At 32.8% G+C, this 21,976-nt stretch overlaps 1 protein-coding gene across 6 annotated transcripts; it reads right to left on the minus strand.

Annotated features, from left to right (window-relative positions):
* Window positions 1-342: 342 nt before the first annotated feature.
* On the minus strand, window positions 343-21,584 carry LOC143085545 (neutral amino acid uniporter 4-like). Of its 6 annotated transcripts, none has more exons than XM_076261963.1 (10): window positions 21,497-21,584; window positions 9,761-9,927; window positions 8,693-8,783; window positions 6,966-7,054; window positions 6,023-6,115; window positions 5,435-5,519; window positions 4,113-4,388; window positions 3,274-3,452; window positions 2,165-2,337; window positions 343-1,003 (listed from the first exon to the last, which is right to left on the minus strand). In XM_076261963.1, exons 1-10 carry the CDS (start codon window positions 21,509-21,511, stop codon window positions 765-767), a joined length of 1,407 nt encoding a protein of 468 aa, XP_076118078.1. In that variant the 5' UTR covers window positions 21,512-21,584; the 3' UTR covers window positions 343-764. The 6 variants fall into 6 exon arrangements, with proteins under 6 accessions (XP_076118078.1, XP_076118081.1, XP_076118083.1 ...); XM_076261966.1 differs by lacking the exon at window positions 21,497-21,584 and adding an exon at window positions 17,972-18,299; XM_076261968.1 differs by lacking the exon at window positions 21,497-21,584 and adding an exon at window positions 17,784-17,835.
* Window positions 21,585-21,976: the final 392 nt, after the last annotated feature.

Genomic DNA, 21,976 nt, shown 5'->3' on the forward strand with positions numbered 1-21,976 from the left:
ATCAATCCCAACCGTTCTTTTGTGGTCATAAACCTTGTGTCAAAATTTCATAGATTTCTATTAACTTAAACTAAAGTTATAGTGCGAAAACCAAGAAAATGCTTATTTGGGCCCTTTTTGGCCCCTAATTCCTAAAATGTTGGGACCAAAACTCCCAAAATCAATACCAACCTTCCTTTTGTGGTCATAAACCTTGTGTTAAAATTTCATAGATTTCCATTCACTTTTACTAAAGTTAGGGTGTGAAAACTAAAAGTATTCGCACGACGACGACGACGACGACGACGCCAACGTGATAGCAATATACGACGAAAATTTTTTCAAATTTTGCGGTCGTATAAAAATTGCTGGCTGCAATTTTCTTAAAATACAATACTATATACTCTATATCAGAGAGTGGATAGAATAAAAAAATTAAATCTAATAGATGACAACTTAACCAAAATTCAAGTTTACTTTACTCTGATACCTTAAACATACAAAAAATGAAATCAGGAAATCAAAAAACATTGAGCAAATGATATTTCTATAAACGATGTGAATTGGACTTGATGAAATTTTTTTTTTTTACAAAAATAACTAAATACACATCATGAAGAATAGAGTTAATGACAATATACAAAGAATACAAAATGTATTAATGAATAACATTATGCAGGAAATTTCATAGTGCACCTGAGTCACACAAAGATCTATAATCAGGAATGTTTTGAACGAAGTATTGTCTATCATGTCTTTCACTACTCATACTCCTCATATTTTAGTTAAAAATTTTTAATTATGGCTTGTAAAGCTGAAAAAGTTCCAGTAGCAAATCCTAATAAACCGAAAGCTATAATTATAATGTCTTTTATAACCGTCCACCACCGTAGTTGTCCATCTTCAACTGACAAGGTCAATAGTTCAATTATAGGTGGCAACATAAGTGCAAGAGCACAACTGGCAAAAGCACCAATCAGAGATATCAGAAGTTCTAAATGTGGCACTGCTGATGCTATTCCAACTGAAAAAAAACAACAATGATACTAATATGGTTATCAATTGTGAGCTGGAACTATTTCAAACATGGTTTTAAGAGTTAATCACCTTATCAGAATCATAATATTGAACATGATCCATTCGTTTCATGGAAACGTAAAATTTTCCTTTTTAGTGTAACAATATGCAAGTTACATACAAATGATATATTATATCTTGATGCTGATGATTTCAAATGACAATAATAATAAGTTAAAAAATAATGATGGGTGGCCTTTGTATAAATAAGTTGGTGGCAGGATGCTCTCCTTGGGCCATCTCATGCCAAAAATATCTATTTTGACTACTTTACTTCCTATTTCTTGACCTGCAGACACTTAAAGGGTAACAGGTGAAACTTACCGTACTCTTGAAGATAAATATACATGTATGTAAAAATTAAACCATTTCAATGACATATACATAACAAGTATGAGTGCTGATTTGGATCGGTTAAAAATGAGTTTCAACTCAACAATTTGGAATTAAAAATTCATGGAACAAAATTAAATGGTAAACAGTAAATTTTGGTGAAGAATGAGGTAGGTTTGCAGCTTAAACTTCTGTGAGGTAGGAAAAATGAGCTTGTATCTGAAATGAGCTTGTGCATCTTACTGAAAAGCATTGATATTGGAATGAGGAAATTGAAACTCTCCTCATACTCATGTTAAGAACTCCTCAACTTACCATAAAATTCAAATATATTTTCTACAATTTAAGTAAAAAATTCATAATACGTGTACAGACAAGGTAAAATTAGAAACAATTTTTATTCTCATCTCCATTTGATCTGTTCTTGAAAACAGGCTATCCCATAACATTTATAAGTGTATACTTAGAACACTTCTTAATGAAATAATAAACATTAAACTGTGATTCCAGTGGTGAAGATAAATCAAAGAAAAGGTTAAAAATAGAAAATAAAAGGCAATAGTTGTAGAACTTTTAACCCACCCCAGACTTTGTTAAATGTTTATATCAAGAAGTTAAGTAAGGGTAAACAGAGTCAATATTCCATCCAAAGGAAAGTTTTAATCCAAATGCTTAGCTATATAGTTACATGTACATACTGATAGATACATAACAATACTTTTGCATATTTTTTTTCTTCAGGATTTTTTAAGTTATTTGATGTAATTGAACTTACATGTGATTAAAACTAAAATAGTTCTGTATACATATTCTGACCAATTCAGCCATCTTCTGGATGTAATTTTACTAGAAATCCATGGCCATGTGATTTTTATAGGTACATAAAACTGTAATCCATAGGTTATAAACATAGACAAAGCAAATAACAGGTTTACTGATATATATAACCTGTAAAACAAACAAAATATATATTAGAAATTTAATCACTTTTTTTTTGCAAGAAAGTGCTTCTTGTAATTAAAGCATATTAACTAAAAGCGTATTTGAATATCAAACATAAGACAATGTCTTAAGCCTCGGTCACAACTTACCGGATAGCATAAAGGGACACCTAACAGATGAAAATAAAAGTTGTCCATTGACAAAATTGACATCAATTGGGAGTCCGTTGATGTACTGACCAAATAAAACTGATGCGTAACAAATGCATAACGGACAAACACCCAATATGCAACGTACAAGAAACGGAAACGTTACTGACAGAACTGATGTCAAACGTACATCCAACGGACGAGAACCGCATAAAAGGGACACCTAACAGAAGCTTACCGGATAAAACAGATGAACAAGATATACGGAAAAATTAGAGGTGACAATAATAATACATGTAAATCGCATAAATATTCAAAAATGTTTCTGTGTAACTGGTTTTGGTTTGTTCTTCAAAATGCTGCCAAAGAGCAGTAGCTGGCCTGAATAAGAGCTGCTTGATTGTGAAGATGTGCCCTTACTCTAAGATCAATTATGAATAATAATAATTCATGAACCTTAAAAAATCTAATTGACATTTCTTATGCAAATTTTTTCATTAGCATTTATCCGTTTCAGATTCGTTCATCATCCGTTTTATCCCTAATACATCTGGTAGAAGTCAGTTCACATTCGTTCAACATCCGTTTTATCCGTTTAACGTCCGTTGGTGAATTTATCTGCCAGACCTCCAACAGATGTATAACGGACAGATTTCATTTTGGTAAATTTGTAATTCGTTGAATATTTGTATTCATGGTTCACCTGTACCCTTGAAATCCAAGACAATTTGTATCCAACGAATGATAATGAATCTACAGTATCTAAGTTTGTGGTTAAATACCAGATGCTTACCAATTTTTTGCAGGTAGATTGAGAGTGACACTTCCTAATGAATCATCACCAAACTTTAGGTAACCATAAAAACCAGTAGCTGTATATAAACATGTGACTATAACCATTCCTAGGTTTAATACGCCTGAATGACCACCAAAGTCATGTGGGTATCTCATTTTATTTTGTATTGGCATTACCTGTAGAAAGGAAATTTAATTGGTGAAGATCACTTTGGATGTATTGTAGCAGGAAGTTATTTCAGGAAATAGTTACAATTAAGAAAGCATTTAAAAGAATAATTTACCAAAATGAAATCTACAGTTTCGATCTTAAACAATGTTGTTTATGCCATTGCTGACACATCTAAAGTCTCCAGGTACAATATAAAGACAAACCATAGATTCATTGAAGAAATATTAAAGTCTGAAAATTTCTTAAAACAAACTAGGCAAGGGTTCCAATGACCCTGGCTAGCCCTGTAGGTCTGAAAGGACTTGTTCAATAAACAAATTTGTTAAGAATTTAAAGCCATATTTAATAGATCTCATTTAGTGACCAAAATATTGAAGAATTTCAGATAACATACAGCTATCACTAGCAACCGTATTCTTGAAATTTGACCTATTGACCCCAAAATCATTTAGCTCCTTCCTTATATGTCTTCCAACTTGAAAAGGTTTTTTCTCAAACTTAGCAAGAAAACTCAAATTATCCAGTACACTCTGGTAAAAATGTGTTTAAAATACACAGGACAGACAGATTGACAAAGCAATGACTATATTCTCCTGGTAGTTTTTTTTCCACAGGAAGCTTACTAATGCAACTTTTTCACACTGTCAACAATTTACTATACATACCAAGCCAATTCCTTCAAATGCATAAATAGCTGTTCCAAAATACAGTGGTAGCTTATCTAAAGATTTGTAAGCTGGTCTTTTGTCTGGATTAGGTAGTCCTTGAAATAAGTCTTGAAATATGATGATGAGACCAACAAAGTTAAGTAAATTGGCAAATGTAGAAAATGGTGCCAGGTTCTTCAGATCTCGTACAAACGTGTATGGTATAATCAGTGCAGTGGTTATAACTATATAGACAAACACAGGTGGACCTCCTTTATGGAAAGAATCTATCACCTGAAATAAATACAGAGGGGCGTGAAGGGGGGTATCTGCACGGAAGAAAGCGAAATAAAATTGCCATTTCACCATGGATGGACAATTAAAAATGTCTTGCACGTTGATCTTTTTACCGATTTCACTAAACACAGTGAATAACGAACCTTTTTTACGGTTGCACATGAAATAAAAATGACAAAACATAATGCACAAAAATAACCCTTTACCACCCTAAATACAAATTCATTGTGATTAAGTATTTGGTTTAAAATGATATCAAGTTGAAGGCTCAATTTTCTATCAACTAAGAGTAACCAAGTATCATTTTAAAATGCTAATTGAGTATCAATTTCCATATAAAACGATGCACAGATGTTTCTTGAATTTTGTCAAACAGAACTGCATTTTCAAAATATATGCTTTAACGAACAAATACTTCTACTAAGAATATGTATAAAAACTTTGATACTAGCAAAGTCCATACGGATAAATGTTTACCAATATTTCAATTCACCAGCTATATGTGTATGTACAACATCAATTTTCTCAACTTCAGTCCATTAACTTCAGTCCATTTGCTTAATGTATATTTTATGAGTGTTCATATGCAATTGATGTGTACCCCGGACAATCACAGGGAAACCATGAGAAAGAAGTTGTCCTTTGTGAAAGGGTTAGCTAGCTATAAAACCAGGTTTTATCCATTAGTTTCCTATCAGGAAATTCCAGTACTAAGTCAAGAATATGACAGTTGTTTTCCATTTGTTTGATGTGTTAGACTGTTTTGATTGTGCAACTTATTAAGGGACTTTCTAAATTTTCCTTGGGATTTCAGTATTTTTGTTATTTTACTTTTTAATCAAGACCAATACAGGTATCATTCATAAATAAAAATGTTTAAAAAAAAAAGAGGCAAAAATACTTATTGAGAATGGAAACAGGGGTGTGTCAAAGAGACAACAACCAACCAAAGAGCAGAAAACAGCTCAAGGCCACCAATGGATCTTTAACACATATACAGTGAGAAAATCCTGGGCCCTAATAATCAAAAATGTGTACAATACCTGTTTAACATTTTGCGCTATAAATACAAGGTAAACACAACAGAATCCTATCTGTGTCATCACTAAAAATATATTGACCACCATTCTGAAAAAGAAAAAAACAAGGTAAACAAGATTCCTAGAAGGTTTTGTCATCATATATGTAATCATTAAAAGTAGAAACTACTCATTTTGATTTTGTGAAGTGTAAGCAAAACAGTATCCTCCAAAAGGAAATTAATGCCTGAACCACATCAAATGATGGCCTATACAGTAAAATGTAACATAAAATCTTTCAGACACAAACATATAATAATTTTTTGAATATATATGAAACAATAAGATAAGGACCGACAGATAAAATACCTTTGACGTACTTTATACACAACATGTATCTAAATAAAAAATAAAAAATAAACAGCTTTCCCAAAAAAATATTTTGATACGTTATTTTTTCTTCATATAACTGAAAATGTGTAAGCCCAATATAACATATAATAATTAATACCTTGCAAAAATTCTGATATTTATGTATTTATACAGAAACTCTTGACAATTGTTTATATATAATATATACATAAACTATGATACATGTAATTAGAAGTTTACCTTCCTACACTTGACCATCGTCTTAGTCTTTCTGGTCCAGTTTGTAAAGCTGTTTCTAGTATACTTGCATAATCTAAAGTAGGTTTATTAACTCTGCAATAAAATTATTAAAATACACAACTTGTAAATATATTAATACCAACTACATCAAGTTATTGGTGTACCATTTAACATTGTTCTACAAAATTAACACTATGTGTACCTAGAACTGCTGTCTTTTATGATACCATACCTGTACACAGAATTAACAGTGTTTGTACCTTAAATATGGTCTTTTATGATACCTGACTTGTACATAGAATTAGTACCTCAAACTGCTGGTTTTATTTTATGATATCTGACTCGTACATAGAATAACAGTAGTTGCACTTCAAACAGCAGTTTTTTTTATGATACCTGACTTTTACAAAGAATTAACTGTAGTTGTACCTCAAACTGCTGTCTTTTATGATACCTGACTTGCACCTCAAACTGCTGGTTTTTTTATATGATATCTGACTTGTACACAGAACTAACAGTAGTTGCACTTCAAACTGCTGGGTTTGTTTTTATGATACCCGACTTGTACAAAGAATTAACAGTAGTTGCACTTCAAACTGCTGTCTTTTATGATATTGGACTTGTACAAAGAATTAACAGTAGTTGCACTTCAAACTGCTGTCTTTTATGATACCTTACATGTACAAAGAATTAACAGTAGTTGCACTTCAAACTGCTGTCTTTTATGATATCTGACTTGTGCACAGAATTAACAGTAGTTGCACTTCAAATTGCTGTTTTTTTATGATATCTGACTTGTACAAAGAATTAACAGTAGTTGCACTTCAAACTGCTGTTTTTTATGATACCAGACTTGTACACAGATTTAACCATTCTTATGATATTATTCCTTCTATTTAGAGTTAACAGTAGATTTACACTGATGTGTTCTAAGCTGATTTACCTTTTGCAAAGAATGTTACAACAATTAAGTAGCATATGCATACAGTAAATAGCAATCCCTCCAATGGCCAATATACCAATGGTTCCAACCTAAGATAAAAAAAATCATGAAATAAGGTAATTAGCTATATGTTTGGAGAATCATGATTTATACTACTTTAAATTTTATAATAATATCTTCTTATCTTTGTGTGAGAGGCTGTAGTCAATAACAGTGAACTACATTTTTACATTAATTAGGTCGCTTGTTTTTTTGTTTTAATTGTTACATTTGTGATTTCGAGGCCTTTTATAGCTGACTATGCAGTATGGGCTATGCTCAATGTTGAAGGCCGTTTGGTGACCTATAGCTGTTAATTCCTGTGTCATTTGGTCTCTTGTTAAGAGTTGTCTTATACGCATTCATACCACATCTTCCCTTTTATATATTCAGTAAAGGTTATATATAAATATGAATGAAAGATGTAAAGGGAACATTAATGAGACCTCAACCAACCAACACAAAATCCTCAAATGATCCCAAAGTGTCTCTAAATAAATCAATCTCTTAATCACCCAAACATTGTAAATGCATTTAACAGAGATTATCTAGGATCTCCCTGCAATGTCTTTAAAGAATAAACATATTGAAATATAACTTAAAGACTCGGTGATTCTTTACTTGTCAAAGCACATTAACAAGTGTAGTTGTTAAACTAAAGTATTAACTACTCAACAGAAGAAAAAAACATTCCTCTAAATAATTTTATCAACATCCTCTCCCACCTGCAAAACACAGGTACAATGTATAAGGAAAACAATGCTACATAATACTGTATCAAATAATGGTTGTATTACAGACAGAAAAATTGAAATAATTAATCTGGCTTTCTGCTGACATAGAAGTAATGTTGTCCTACATTCTAGTATCATTCATTGTACTTCCATGTACATTTTATACAGCTAAGTCATGAACAATGCAAGAAGAATGTCATTAATCATGCTCAAAGGTGTTGTACAAAGTTTTAATACAAAATATGCTAAACAAGTATGATGACATAAATTTCAATGACAGTGCAGTGATTGGATGATCCTGTTATGTCATGAAATGAAGTCATTCATAACTAACCGCAAACTTGATCTGTGATCCAGGAGAAGAGACGAAAAAGCGCTTTGACCAGTGGAAGGCAACAAAAACAGCCGTGATACCTGCTGACGAAGTCCAACAAACTACCAACACACAAACAGAGGCAAGAGACAGCGTAGTTGGACATGTACTAACACCAACTAAGTACAAAGGGGAACCAGTTGGGGTTGTAGTCAATAGGGATATTGTCACCAGTCCCTACAACCCCAACAAGGCCTGCCACCGCCTGGTATTTTACACCTCCACCAAAGACAGAGGCAAGCGCAGTAGGATCGACTATGAAGATGGGTTTGACATCGACCACCCAGACCTACTGCGCACACCACAGCACACATCGCCTGTCTACACTGAACAATCCAAAGAGGTAATACAATCAGCCATACAAGCAGCACGACCTGATACTCCGTACCAGCAACACCAACGCAGTCGGAGTAAATGAAGGCAAAAAGACCGACAGACTCCAGTCTATAGAATAGGTTGCTACAGTCCGCGATATCCAGACAGGATAGTCGGACTCTAAACACCCATACATCATCATCATCTGTGACTCATTTCTTATTTGACATTCTGCTTTTACCTATCTGATCTGGATAAAATCTTACCCATAATCCAGCATTTTTGATTGCAGATGGCATGGCTAATATACCTGTTCCTATGTTGCCTTTCAACAGATGCATCAAACTTGGACAATTTCTGTAATACAAGTAATAACAGCTTTTTAAAGGGTATATCTAGATATTGTTACTAAAAATATCCTTAACTTGAAATACAGATAAGTTGCTTAAATGTTTGTAGGAGACTATTTACCCCTATTGAATTGATGGGAAATGTTATTGTTAAACAACAACACCAGACATTTACATCACATATAAACATGTAAATGTCTGGTGTTGTTGTTTGTTGTTGATAAAAGAAAATAATAGGAAACTTGAATTCGCCTTTTCAGAATCTAAAGGACTATGGGTAATTCAATTGTTCATACACCAAATTGAAAATAACATTATGTCATTGGTTGAATTTCAATTGTTTAGAACGTTTTAAACCAATCACAACGTTTTTGTGTACGCTTTCAAAAATATTACCCAGAATGCACTACATTCTGAAAGAGCGAATTCATAATAAGTACTGACACTACAAAGCAGCTTTTAGAAAATTTGCCATTATATATGTTGTGGCAAAAAACATGGTGATTATAATATTATCATATTTCTAAATTGATTACATTGAACATCTTATTTATTCCATCATACCATTTTGACAATCTAAGATAGCCTGCCACCATGAAAGGATTGAATTGCCAAGATACAATGTAAAGAAGTAAATAATCCTAACACTGTACATGTGTCTTTCACAGGGTAGTCACCATTCTTTTTTTCTTCCTTTTTTGGGTCCATTTGTAGAGTAAATAGTCACTTCCAAATTTTCTGTCGTGTTTGTTTTAAAAGTTTGGAAATTATCAATATTCAGGCAGGGAATTTTAAAGCATATCTTCTATTGTTATAAAGTTATTCATCAGACATCTTTAGATATCATATGTTGTTGAGCGTCTTTGTCTAATTTCACAATGTAACATATATATCATCTTTTTTGACTGACAGTCTTTTAAAGAAAAAAATTGACAGCCATCCATCCTCCTCAAAAGACCTGTTATTAATTATTACAATACCTACCCTACTTTTTGTTGGTTTTTGTCTTCCTCTATTATAATACTACTTTGACTTTGTGGTATGTATTCAGAATGGCTACTCCAGTGTATCTCAGCAGATGCCATAGACTGGTCACACGATGCTATATTTCCATCTGGTAAGAGCTTGCTTTCCTCAGAATTTTCCATCATCTAAAAAAATTATTTTAAACACATGATGAATCTCAAAATTGTTTTTCAAGTACCATCTAAAGCACTTAAATGATCCTAAGGGTCAATAGAATTTAACACAGAGGTCAATGGTCAAAGGATCAGTGAAGTGGTGTATCTAATTTTAAAATTTTTTTTTTTAAAGATTTATAAGGATTTCATTAAAATGTTACAAATATTTAATAGTATTCGTGATCAGTTCTTATATTTTTTCTTAAAATTAAAAAGGAACTTTTATTGGTACAGGGTATAAATCAAATCAACTATATTTCAAAATAATAAAATTAATATATATGTGCTTTTTAATTGTTTTAAGCTTGTTCAGATAGTCAATGGTCATGATGGTTTAAAGGAAATGTTGATAGTATATATATATATTGAAGCCAATTAATTGGTTAAACACAATTCAGTTTGTCATGTTTGTAACCCTTGCAGATACTTTTTTTTAATGTTCACACGACGATTTGATTGTATGCAATTTATTAAAGTACAATGAAGAGTGTTTTCAATTGCAATAAATGTTGAAATACCACTTTCCTATATTCTTACTTCCTTATAATGCTTATTTTAGTTACAGAAAATGAATGGTTTCCTGTATTATTCATACATGTACAATGTATAATCATGTATTTGTCCAAAGTTTCAGTTATATCTTGTATAGTTGATTACCTTTAAAGCTGCATGTATTTGGCAAAAACCTTTTCAAATTTTTGAAGCTATCAATGCTCTTTAACTTCAGCTTAGATTAAATGTGTGTCTGATGTTAAAAATTGTAAGCCTGGTACAGTATAACATATTGTAGGAGTAGGAGTTTTCTTTTAATTATCATGATTATACATTTAGAGTGTTTTGCCTTAACATTGACATTAACACATGACAAGAGTAAAATCCCTTTGTTCTTACTGTGCTATAATCTGGATAATGCACAGCAAAGGTGTGCATTAACTACCTCTGCACAGTTCAAATCTATTTTTACCTTTAGGGGCGGTTCCTGGATTTTGAAAGGGGCGTTACTCTATCAAATTAAAAAAAAAAATCACAGGGCGTTATTCTATCAAATTAAAAAAAAAAAATCACAGGGCGTTATTCTATCAAATTAAAAAAAAAAATCACAGAGTGTAGCAAGACTAAAGACTATATTGACGATTTTAAGCTATAACACGATACTATGTCCAATCCAAGGGTTAACGACCTGTTCGCCCCAACCCACAAATCCGCATCTGCCTTGAAATTTTGACAAAGTTCAACTTTGTACAAACATTGTAGTTTCAAAATAGGAAAAAGAAAGTTTCTCATTCATTTATTTTTTTATCTAAGCTGGGACATAAACTATTTTATTATATTTTGTGTACAACGTAAATCTAAATTAGTGTTTTAAAGTTAGAAAGATAGTTAAAACAATTTTTGGTAATTTCTGCCAAAAAGAAATATATCTAAGAATATCTGAATAAAAGAAATCTGATTTGGATTAGGTTCAGACTCAATGGAATTTATAACGACTTTTGAATATTTATTCCTATAAAGGTACTATTTTTGGATCCAATTTAATGAGGACCATATTTAAGCTTGTTTAAAAACAGGGTGATTAGCTGAAGATCAATCAGACTTCATTTAGATGGACGTGTCTTAAAAAGTAAAGAGAAACATATTTTCTGTTTATTTAACATTTTTAATTTTTAATTTATGGAATACAACATCTTCCTCGGTTCTTTTAAGAATATCAGAGAGGGAAAGAAATTCAAAAGCAATTAATCTAATTTAAACTCAATAACCCTTGCAGTTACTTTTTTTTAATGTTCATACGACGATTTGATCGTATACAATTTATTAAAGTCTTAATCTTAAATAAAAATTGGGAATAAATTTAACAGAAACGATAAAAAAAAACATAAACCATTAAATCGCTATTTTAGAATGAGTTTAAATATAAGAAAAAGATTAATTTAAAACTTACCAAAGTTGTATTTCCCCCTTTCTTTACCCTACAAGAAACTTTCCTAGGATCCGTGAATTGTAGAATAACGTCCACATTTCTAAAACGTTCACGTAAATTGATTGCATCATGTGTTAAAACAGTTATTGGACAATCAAATCGGTATATGTCATTTAATCTGCACAGCACGAGATGACCCAATAACCCGAACTCCTACGTTGTTCAAGTTATTTGGTCATCTCGTGCTGTGCAGATTTAATGACATATATCGACTTACTTGGTCAATAATTATAACTTATTTTCCACCAAATTTGTGACTTTTCCCTTCATTTATCAAATATACAGATATACATGATATATGTAAGTTTTTTCTTCCAAAATTGTGACTATATATCTATATTCCTGATTTCCTGATATATAAAGAATCTTGTCCTAGATTTTGACTTTTGAGGAAGGTGAATCTTCATAATTTTAGTTTACGGCTTAATTAGTCAAGAATTCTAAGCTTAAACAGCAGTTAGAAATAACATGAATAAACAATAATCTGATGGATACTAAAACATATCTCATACATTTTTGTACTTACAAAATTCATCATGAGCAGTACATATCTATCATTTTATATAAGTTATCACAATGAAAGTGAAAAAATAAAGAAACAAAAATGTATTGATTATAAAAATTACAAAACAAATCTGTAATTGTCGCTTTTCAACGGTATATCTTCCTATGGATAAATGTGCATGTGGCAAAGTCTTGAATATATGTATGCATGGTATGTTTGTACTGAAAAATGCCTCCTATATCCAAAGAACCCCTTGAAAGCTGTGAGGGTACAGTGGCATCCATGTACATGTATACTCCTTATCAAGATTAATGGATGAATGGAGATGTGTCACTAACAAATATTTATGACAATTATTTCTACAAGGACAATCAATTCCACCCAACACAAAGGGAGTGCTAGGACACCGGTAAGTCTGTTATTACGGTGGAGGAAGCCGTACTCGGAGAAAACCATCAAGCTATTTGTCGGAAAGAGACAAACCAGAGAGATCAGAAGATTGATCTGCAGGTAAAAGTGGGGAACAACTTTGACCAACCGAGGCCCCCAAAGTACCCATTATAGTTAAAACTCTGGTCTTGGTACCACAGAAGTCAGAGAAGCAGGTCAGGAATAACCACCAATTGGTGGATTTTACCTCAATTGACGACATCAATATGGTCTGCAGTCATGTGATTATGAGTATTACTCCACAGGTGAATGGAGCTCTTTGTTAATACTTGACTTTCATTATTAAAAGTCAATCATGGTCAATAGTACAGATGTTTCAACAAAAGAATTGTTGTACACATGCATTCTCAAGAGATGCAGCAGGCTTTGACAAAACTGAAACTATTGGAGGACTCAAAAATGGACATAAAATGGGTTACAAGTTGCAAAATGATGCTCCTGTATCTCACACTAGCATTTTATTACAAAAAAACTTGCATAAAACATGTACATCAATTGGTCTATACCAATATATGTCAATTGGTGGATTATTTGTCAATTGAGGTACATGTATAATCCACCAATTGGTCAAGAAAAGTGGGGTATTCCCTGTATTTAGTGTACATAACACCCCAGTTTTCTGGTGTTAAAACAGTATACAGGGACCTCCTTTTTTCCTATTCATTTTATGGTATGAAATCTACAAAAGCACACATTCTTCATGTGATAACAATGTTTAATGAAAGCAAGTATTTCAAGTCTAATTTTAACTCACAACAAAACAATTCCTATGTTCACCAATTCATACCTTGATCATCAATTATAAGATAACAAAAAGATATGTTAATGACTTGGGAATTAAAATTCGATGAATGAAAATTTTCAATAGAAATGAACATATTTCAGTTATGTTCAGTTACACCTTGGTCATGCAGTTTGGTCAATAATTCTTAGCAAAAGATTTGTATGTTTTTCGAGTTGTAGAAAAAACAAGGCTTTACTTATTCATGTTTTGTTGTTCCTATAATACTTTGAGTATTTATTCAACTGATGCAGTTATAACGTGTGCCCTTTTGTAAATTTCATGCCATAAATTGAAAAATAAAAACACATTTAAACTGGTCTTGTTTACACCAGAAATCAGGGAGGTTCCCTGAAAGCAGGGAATTCACGTGTCCAACATTTTCTGACTTGTGCCCAACCTGTTTGAAGTCGAAGTCGAAGACGAAGTAGATTGATTTCAAAGCACGATTCAGACCATTTTTACTCAAACATTTTATCCTTTAAACAGGAACAGAGGTAAAAGACAAAGCCAATCAACATGATCAAGGTGCACTGAGTGGGTTGAAAAATGCTTCAGATTTTTCATATCGTGTGGCAAGGCATTATATTATGTTTGTTTTCCTTGATTCCGAATCATATAGACGCTTCAATGCAAAAATGCCTAGATTTAAAACGCTTGTTGACTACATCATCGGAAAGATTAACTCAAATAATTCAAGCCTTACCGTCTCCGATTCTCTCCACCTTTTGAGGTTAATGTAGTGATCGATAGGGAGCGTTATATAACGACTGGATTATTCGGGTTATGGAAAGGTATGACAAAATACCAACGCACGTTTACTACAGCATCGGAAAGATATTGTGACGGGAGTGCTTCCCTTAGAAAAACTTAGTAGATACTTAGTCAACTGTAAGCGGTTGAGCTAAGGAAGTACTTCTTTAGCTCAGTCGGTTAGCGCGCTGCCTAGTAACACAGAGGTACCGGGTTCGAGTCCCGGTGGAGACAAGCAATTTTGTAATGGAATTCGTGCTCTCATGTTACATTGGCACCCAACAATAATAACCCATGGTTAGAAGAATTACCTAGCCAGGTTAAATTATAAATATAAAAAAAGATGAAAATATCATCAGGCCAAATAAAAATATATGTGTGGTTCCAGTAACCCGACCGACTCTACAACCTTTATTTTCATTTCTGAAAAAATAAATTTCAAACGATCTAATATTCCTGAACTGAGAAGTGTGTGGGAGGGTGAAAATCACCTTTTTGATCAGGTATACTGAAATTTCCAGAACCCCAAGTCAGAATCGAACTCAGGACTTTCAGCACAGTAGCCATCGGTCTTAACCACTAAATCACGAACCCACATTTGTATTGGAAACTCATGAAAATAATTTGAGATCCAGAATATAAGATCAGCTGATTACAGATTAGTCATTCAGCTATTCAATGCAATTATTAATTTACCTCGAATTCCGGAAGCTCAACCAAATGACGTTTAGCTCAATCAACTGATAAACACATTATTCAGAAAAAGCATCGTTTGGAAATAACTCTAATAATACAAAGAAGAAGCAGAATCTGAAAAAAAACTCTTGAATCTGGTAACTTAGAATCCAGTGCTACTTAAACATAAATAAGAAACAACAACGGACTTGTTAAATCCGGTTTTTGAACAAACTAAATCAAATCAAATAAAATAATTTTGGCAGTGGCTATTTTGTGGGATTATTGTACCGGCTCCTGCAAAATAGCCACGCCATTGGCGCTTTTATGCCGACTGCGGCAAAATAGCCTTCTTGGCGATATTATGCCGGCTGCGTCAAAATAGCGATTTATTTGGATTTTTATTATTTTGACAGTTAAGTTAAGTCTTCTCTAAAACATTAATACAAATGAATATTAAAATGGCAGTGGCTATTTTGCCGGAACAGAGATAAGTGACTGTGGGCACTGAGTTTGCTAAGAATTAGACAAAACTGATTAAATAATAGTTATTATCGCTAGCAATGTAGAATGATATGGAAAATTATCGCTAGCAACTAAGGTGCCCGTTGTCAATGATTGCAATTATTTTAACAAACGGCATTGTCATATGTAACAAAAACACGTAGTAGACATGGCCGTACTTGTACATCCCAACAACAAAAAGACACTAAGTTCTGATCATCTTGAGGACTAAAAACCCTTAAAAGTTATACCAAATACACCTATTTAAAGTAATCTATTCTTGAGGTAGAAAAGCCTTCTTTTTTCAAAAACGTGAAGTGTTGTAAGCAATTGATTTATAATTATGACCATATCAATAATAATTCATGTCAACGCAGAAGTAAAATACGTTTCACATATGAATCAAAAAGCTCTGAAACAAAAATAATTTTCAAAAACAAATTATATTTAATAGATGCATGTTTATTGATTCACCCACTTTTGTTTATAAATCTCCTAACAAATTTTACGTATTTATACTTCTTATCGTTCGCCTTTACACTTGAATACCAGTCTCTTCAACAAATGTGGTGGTCTTCTGTAAGGCATTTAGTGGTCTCTCTGAGTGGTGTTTCTGAGTGCCATATCTTGTCTCTCAATGCCTGATGGATCTTGCATGACTGTAAGAGGTGTGGTATATCCTACTCTACTTCTCCACAAGGACACCAAAGGTGGTAGTTTGTTCAGATTTTGTTAGCTGACGATAACTGTCTTGATGCTGTGGAGTGTTGAATAAAGATTTGATGATAGCCTTAATCTCTGTGTAGCAGACTGGATTTTCTTCCTGTTGTTGTTCAGCACCATACTCTGCTAATTTATCGACTTGTTCGTTACCCCAAACTCCACAGTGTGAAGGGATCCACTGAAGTACTTTTGTCAGATTTTTTATGTTGTATAAAGCTTGTTGGAGTTGAGGTAGCTTGTAGTTCTTCTAAGCTTGTAGCACAGAAAGGGCATCAGTCAGTTGTGTTATCGATTTTGTTTTTGATGGAGTGTGCAGCATGAGTATATGCTTCTTCTTCAGCTTTGTAGTTTGAACAATGTAGGCCTGCTGGTATTGCCTATGATTGTTGATCTCCGTTGGGCAACTTAATGTATATGCCAGCCCTTCTTTTGCTGTAGCATTTGTGGCTGACCCATCAGTACATACTCTTACCCAGGTTTCTGAAGGGTAATCTTCTTCAAGCATACTCATTGTTTGTGTTTTCTTAACATTGCTAGTCTATTCATCTTTGGTGGTAATGAGAGGAACTGAGGTCTGGATGTTGACATTTTAAAGTTAATCTTCACATGGGTTGTTATTCATTGTGAAATCTATAGGTTCAATATATTTAGGTAGAGCTTCCTGGTGTTTTCCTCGTAAGGCTCTTGTCTCTAATGTAAAGCTTGATCTTTTGATTCTGCTTGAGGAGAGTTGGTTTAGTCTGGTATTCATTGGGTGGTCTTGTGAGCACTGATGTCAGTCTGCATGATCTCATGTGCTGGTGTTTTCTGTCTTACTTCTTTATTACGTAAAGCTGGGATGTTGTTATTGCTTTCTTCTTCATAACCTTTTGCAAATGCATTTGCAGCAGCTTTTCCTGTAGTTGTTTTTCCTTCAACTTCAGAGTTATCTTTTTGCCTATACTTTTAGGCCATCTAGGGGAAGAAAACTCTGCATCATAACCTCCGCTGCCTTGCGGCCACACCTTTATGCCAGAGAAAGGCTTCAGGAAACAACCTCTAGAAAAATCAAGATAAGGAATCTGCAACATCCTTCCTGTACTTCCGGGACCAGAACAATTGTTCCGAAGTAAAGGGTGAGGCAACCCTTTCAGAAAACATAGAGTGCTGAAGACGGCGGTGTTGGGCTATACAGCGCACAATTAAAAGACCACAACACCACGCACAAACAGCATTTATGACACTTACGTATCTATACCACATTGGATTTAAATTTTTGTTTTAAGCTTTATAATGGAAAGAAAATACAAAAAAAAAAGGCAATCGACGCGCAAAATCAATAATTTCATTTTCATTTTTGAACACTGCTGGTGGATTGGTAGTCAGCGATGATGTTTATTATCTTAATAGTCAGAGCTTGGGCAACTGTAGTTACGTTTATGGTCGATCTTATGTGCTATTATTCACATGCTCACCTGTTTTGAAAGAACATCAATCAGTGTAATTTCAGAATGGAAAATACGATGAATGCATCCCCCCCCCCCCGATTTTCAGGTGTGTTTTAACTAGCCAAAGTTGTATGCTAATTTTTTATCAAACTCTTTGACATAGTCCATTTACCATAACTTTACCTAATGTCTAAAGCTTGAACGTGATTTCTTACTTTTCTGTTTCACTTATTGGTTTTGAGTAGCATTCAATGTAATTTTATGGAATCGACGTCAAGGCAATGGCACACACGTAAATTTATGATCGGTTTAAACTCCAAGCAAACTGATGATCTCTGGCTAAGACTTTCAACTTTTAAAAGACGTATAACCAGCACGTGATATACCGTCGTACACAGATAATTTCAACCTATTTCTATCGATTTAAGCAGTACAAAGCTTTTCACAGTCACACCACTCAATTCTAAACTTCATTACAAGCACTGAACACATTATGAATAAAGTCTTGAATAATAGGTCCTATCAAATAAAAAATCTATTGAAGTTATCCGTAATAAGAGGAAGAATAAATATCAAATGTGATCGTTTTAGAAGGTAATCATTCAACTGCGGAAATGGTTTTTATTTAATAAACTATAACGTTTTTAAGGGCATACGATACAGTTTTGAACCTGTATTTACAAGTTGATGAAAATTTGCATGTAGGCTATTTTTGACCTCATTAAATCAAATATGTAATAAAAAATATACCTTCATGTGCTACTTTTTGAGTAAAATGAGGTCGAAATTTTGTATATTTGCTCAAAATTCAGATTTGTGTCCGTATTTTCCGTTTCGAAAGAAAGACATAACTTTTTTGTTTTAAAAGATAAACACAAAATGGTTTTTGTTAAATAATCGGTTATTTCTGTATTTTATAAGTATCATTAAAGATTATGCAATTTTTATTCCGAAATAACTCTATATTTATCAAATGTTCATGAATAGAGGAAAAAACGTCATTTTTTGCTGCATGTTTATCAAAATTAAAAAAATTGCGCTATTTACAGTTTTATAAAATTTGGGTCACATAATCTCCTTGCAAAATGAAAAAATTGCTGTTTTAAAAAATAGGGGTCCATGCACTCGTTTTCAAATTAAATCAGTTTGAATGATAAAAATCAGTCGAAAAATGCATCTTTTCCCGATATGTCAGAGTTTGACGTCGCGAAAATAACATTTTACGTTAGCAACGTCATTACATTCCCTATAACTGTATCGTATGCCCTTAAGTCGGACAACAAACCTACTTTTCCTGTATATACATTGAAAGAATACATCACGGACCTTTGACTGGGTAACATAGTTAATACGGAAACATAAGCATGAACATCCGTGCTAAAATATTGTATTATTTAAAATTTCGTAATATAATATCATTAAACTAATAAAGTAAGTTTACACACAAAAGACATAACATAAAACCTAAATAATCGTATTCAATGGGTGTTTCTAAATTTTTCTTCCTCATGTATTTAGCTTTGATGTTACATTTGTTATTCTCATCGGATTTTGTCTAATGCTTAATTCGTTTTTGTGTGTGTGTGTTACATTTTAATGTTGTGTCGTTGTTCTCCTCTTATATTTAATGCGTTTCCCTCAGTTTTAGTTTGTAACCCGGATTTGTTTTTTTCTTTGAGTTTCGAACAGCGGTAAACTACTGTTGCCTTTATTTATATTGCTGTATTTACTGCAAATCTTATAATCAAAATACGCGCAGAGACTATTTATTAAGAAAAAAAATGAGTTCAACAGAGTAAGCGAAACTGGCTTATGGTTATCATTCAAAGTAATAGATCGTAAATCAAAAAATGGCTTTAATGGAATATTTTCAAAAGTGATATATGATGGTCCATTTCTTTTGTCGCGTTTTAGTTTTAGTATTACCAACAACTGCAACAAGCTTACATGTCATGTTATTGACAGAATAATAATTCCAATAAACTAAGATTAATAAGATTAGTATGTGGGTTAAACGTCAATGTGAGAAACTCAACGACAAAAATAAGCAAGACATATAAATGAATGCTTATGTCAATAGCCATTTGTTTTTTTATATGCAGTACTTGCATTTATATTATATTGCTAAATAGGCAGATGTGCATCGATATTTACAACAGCAATCACCAACAAAAAGTAAAGTAAAGCACAGCTGAAGTGCACTTTTTGGCAGAGTCGAAAGTCCAGTGGGTCAAAAGCCACGATGTTCTCAGTTTAGGTTGCAGTCTTGTAATTGACTGCTCCATAGGCTTACACTCTAAACAGCTGATCTTTGAAAATAAAAAAATAAGAAATGCTTCGTAGAAAAAATAATATTATTTTCAAACTGGAGTTGCAGTACAAGACTGATACATTTAGAGATTCACTAGGTTCATGAAAGTCATGAACAAGCAGTGTCGGACTAATGAGGGTGGTCAGATCGAAGTTGTAATTTCCAAGTTTAATGTTGATAATTTCAAGATTCATGTTGATTTGGAAATCCCTTAAGATTAAAGTTAAAAATTCCAAGATTAAGTTGGAAATTACATAGTTTAAGTTGATTATTCAAAGATTAATGTTTGATCATTCCAAGATTAAAGTTGAAATTTTCAAACTTAAAATTGATAATTCCAAGAGAAGTGTTGATAATTCCTGATAATTCTAAGATTTGAGTTGATAATTTCAAGATAAAGTTGACAATTCCAAGATTAAAGATGATAACTTCAAGATTAACGTGGACAATTTGAAAAAGATAAGATAAAAAAGGATGGCCATAATACGCTTCCGTAGATACTAGTCTATTTAAATTTTCAAATAATTTCAATGGAAGCAATACAAGGTTTGTCATAAACATCCAATTCTCCAAATATCAAGAGATGACATTAAGATTATAAACACTACCGAATGTGGTTTCTAATGAGGAACCTACACTTGAAAACCAGTCCAAAATGAGTGAGGAAAATTCTAGTTTTTTTTATAACGGATTCCACTTGTTTTACTTGCTAATAAAAAATGAATAAACACAGCAGCGAGGTGAACTTTGTTATTCTATAGTTAACATGTTGTAATGAAATGTTACATTATTTATTTATGTATTTCGCTGTCGTGTGTCTTCTTGCGTTTATCTGTTACAGTACTGTAATTCTGTCACGTAATGTTCTCATTTTATAGGTAGTTTTAACACTGCAATATAATCGAGAGGTTTGGCTGGTCATAAACGAGGTTCAACCCACCATTTTTCTTGAAATATCCTGTACCAAGACAGAAATATGGCAGTTAATACCAAATAGTCCGTTTCAATGTAGTTTTTGTTTGTTTCAGAACAATGTTTCTATTATTCCACTGTTTTTCTCTTATAGTTGATGCATTTCACTCGGCTTTGGTTTGTGACCTGGATTTGTTTTCGCTTAATCGATTTATGACTATTGAACAGCGGTGTATACTACTGTTGTCTTTATTTCTATTCGATGAAATTATTGGTATGATTACTACACCCTGGTTTTAGTGCAATCAAAACTACATGTCATAATACTGTAGTAAGAAGAGGTCCACATATTATTGTAACCAATGTATGAGTAATGGCACGAGAAAGACAAATAAAGCTTCAAACGTTTGTTTTTAATCGAATTAACTCCTAATCCAAATTAATATGTGATATCACTCACATCTTTATTTGTTAGGTCCCTAATTTGACTTACGAATACATACAGAGTCTGGCTTACCTGTATCTGATCCATATCTTTAACTCATTGACAAACTCTGAAAAGTCTTATAATTGTGACTACATGATCTGTTATGTATACACACAGCGAAAGCAGTAGATGTTAAATGATAACAATTGTGTAGGTGATCTTTCAACCGCGGAAATTGTGATTTATGTTTTTAGAATAAAACGGGTTTTTTAGACGGGAAAAGGAACATATACTTTTCAAATATGTATATATCGATAGAAAGACGGAACTTAAACTGGCCTATACGGAAACCTAAACCATAACATCCCGTGATCATCCGTTACAACAGCCTGTACTTTTTTAAAACCTTCTAGTGGAATGCGTTTTCTTAAAATATTTTTTTTCTCACTTTTTTGGTCTTTTGGAAAATGTTATTTGTGCTGTTTTTAGACCCCTCTACCAAAACATTTTTTTTGCATGTACACGTATAAAAATTGGGGTGTTAATTCAACACAATCATAGTTTTGAACG

This window comes from Mytilus galloprovincialis, chromosome 8, assembly GCF_965363235.1.
Source record: "Mytilus galloprovincialis chromosome 8, xbMytGall1.hap1.1, whole genome shotgun sequence".
NCBI classification, from domain to species: Eukaryota; Metazoa; Mollusca; class Bivalvia; order Mytilida; family Mytilidae; genus Mytilus; species Mytilus galloprovincialis.

What these genes read in the sequence shown, in the direction of transcription:
- LOC143085545 (XM_076261963.1), bottom strand. An exon ending in TGTAACATTCTTTGCAAAAG is followed by an intron (nt 6,116 to 6,965) that starts GTAAATCAGCTT and finishes ATTTTATTGCAG; the next exon opens with AGTTAATAAACCTACTTTAG. An exon ending in AATCTACCTGCAAAAAATTG is followed by an intron (nt 2,338 to 3,273) that starts GTAAGCATCTGG and finishes TTTGTTTTACAG; the next exon opens with GTTATATATATCAGTAAACC.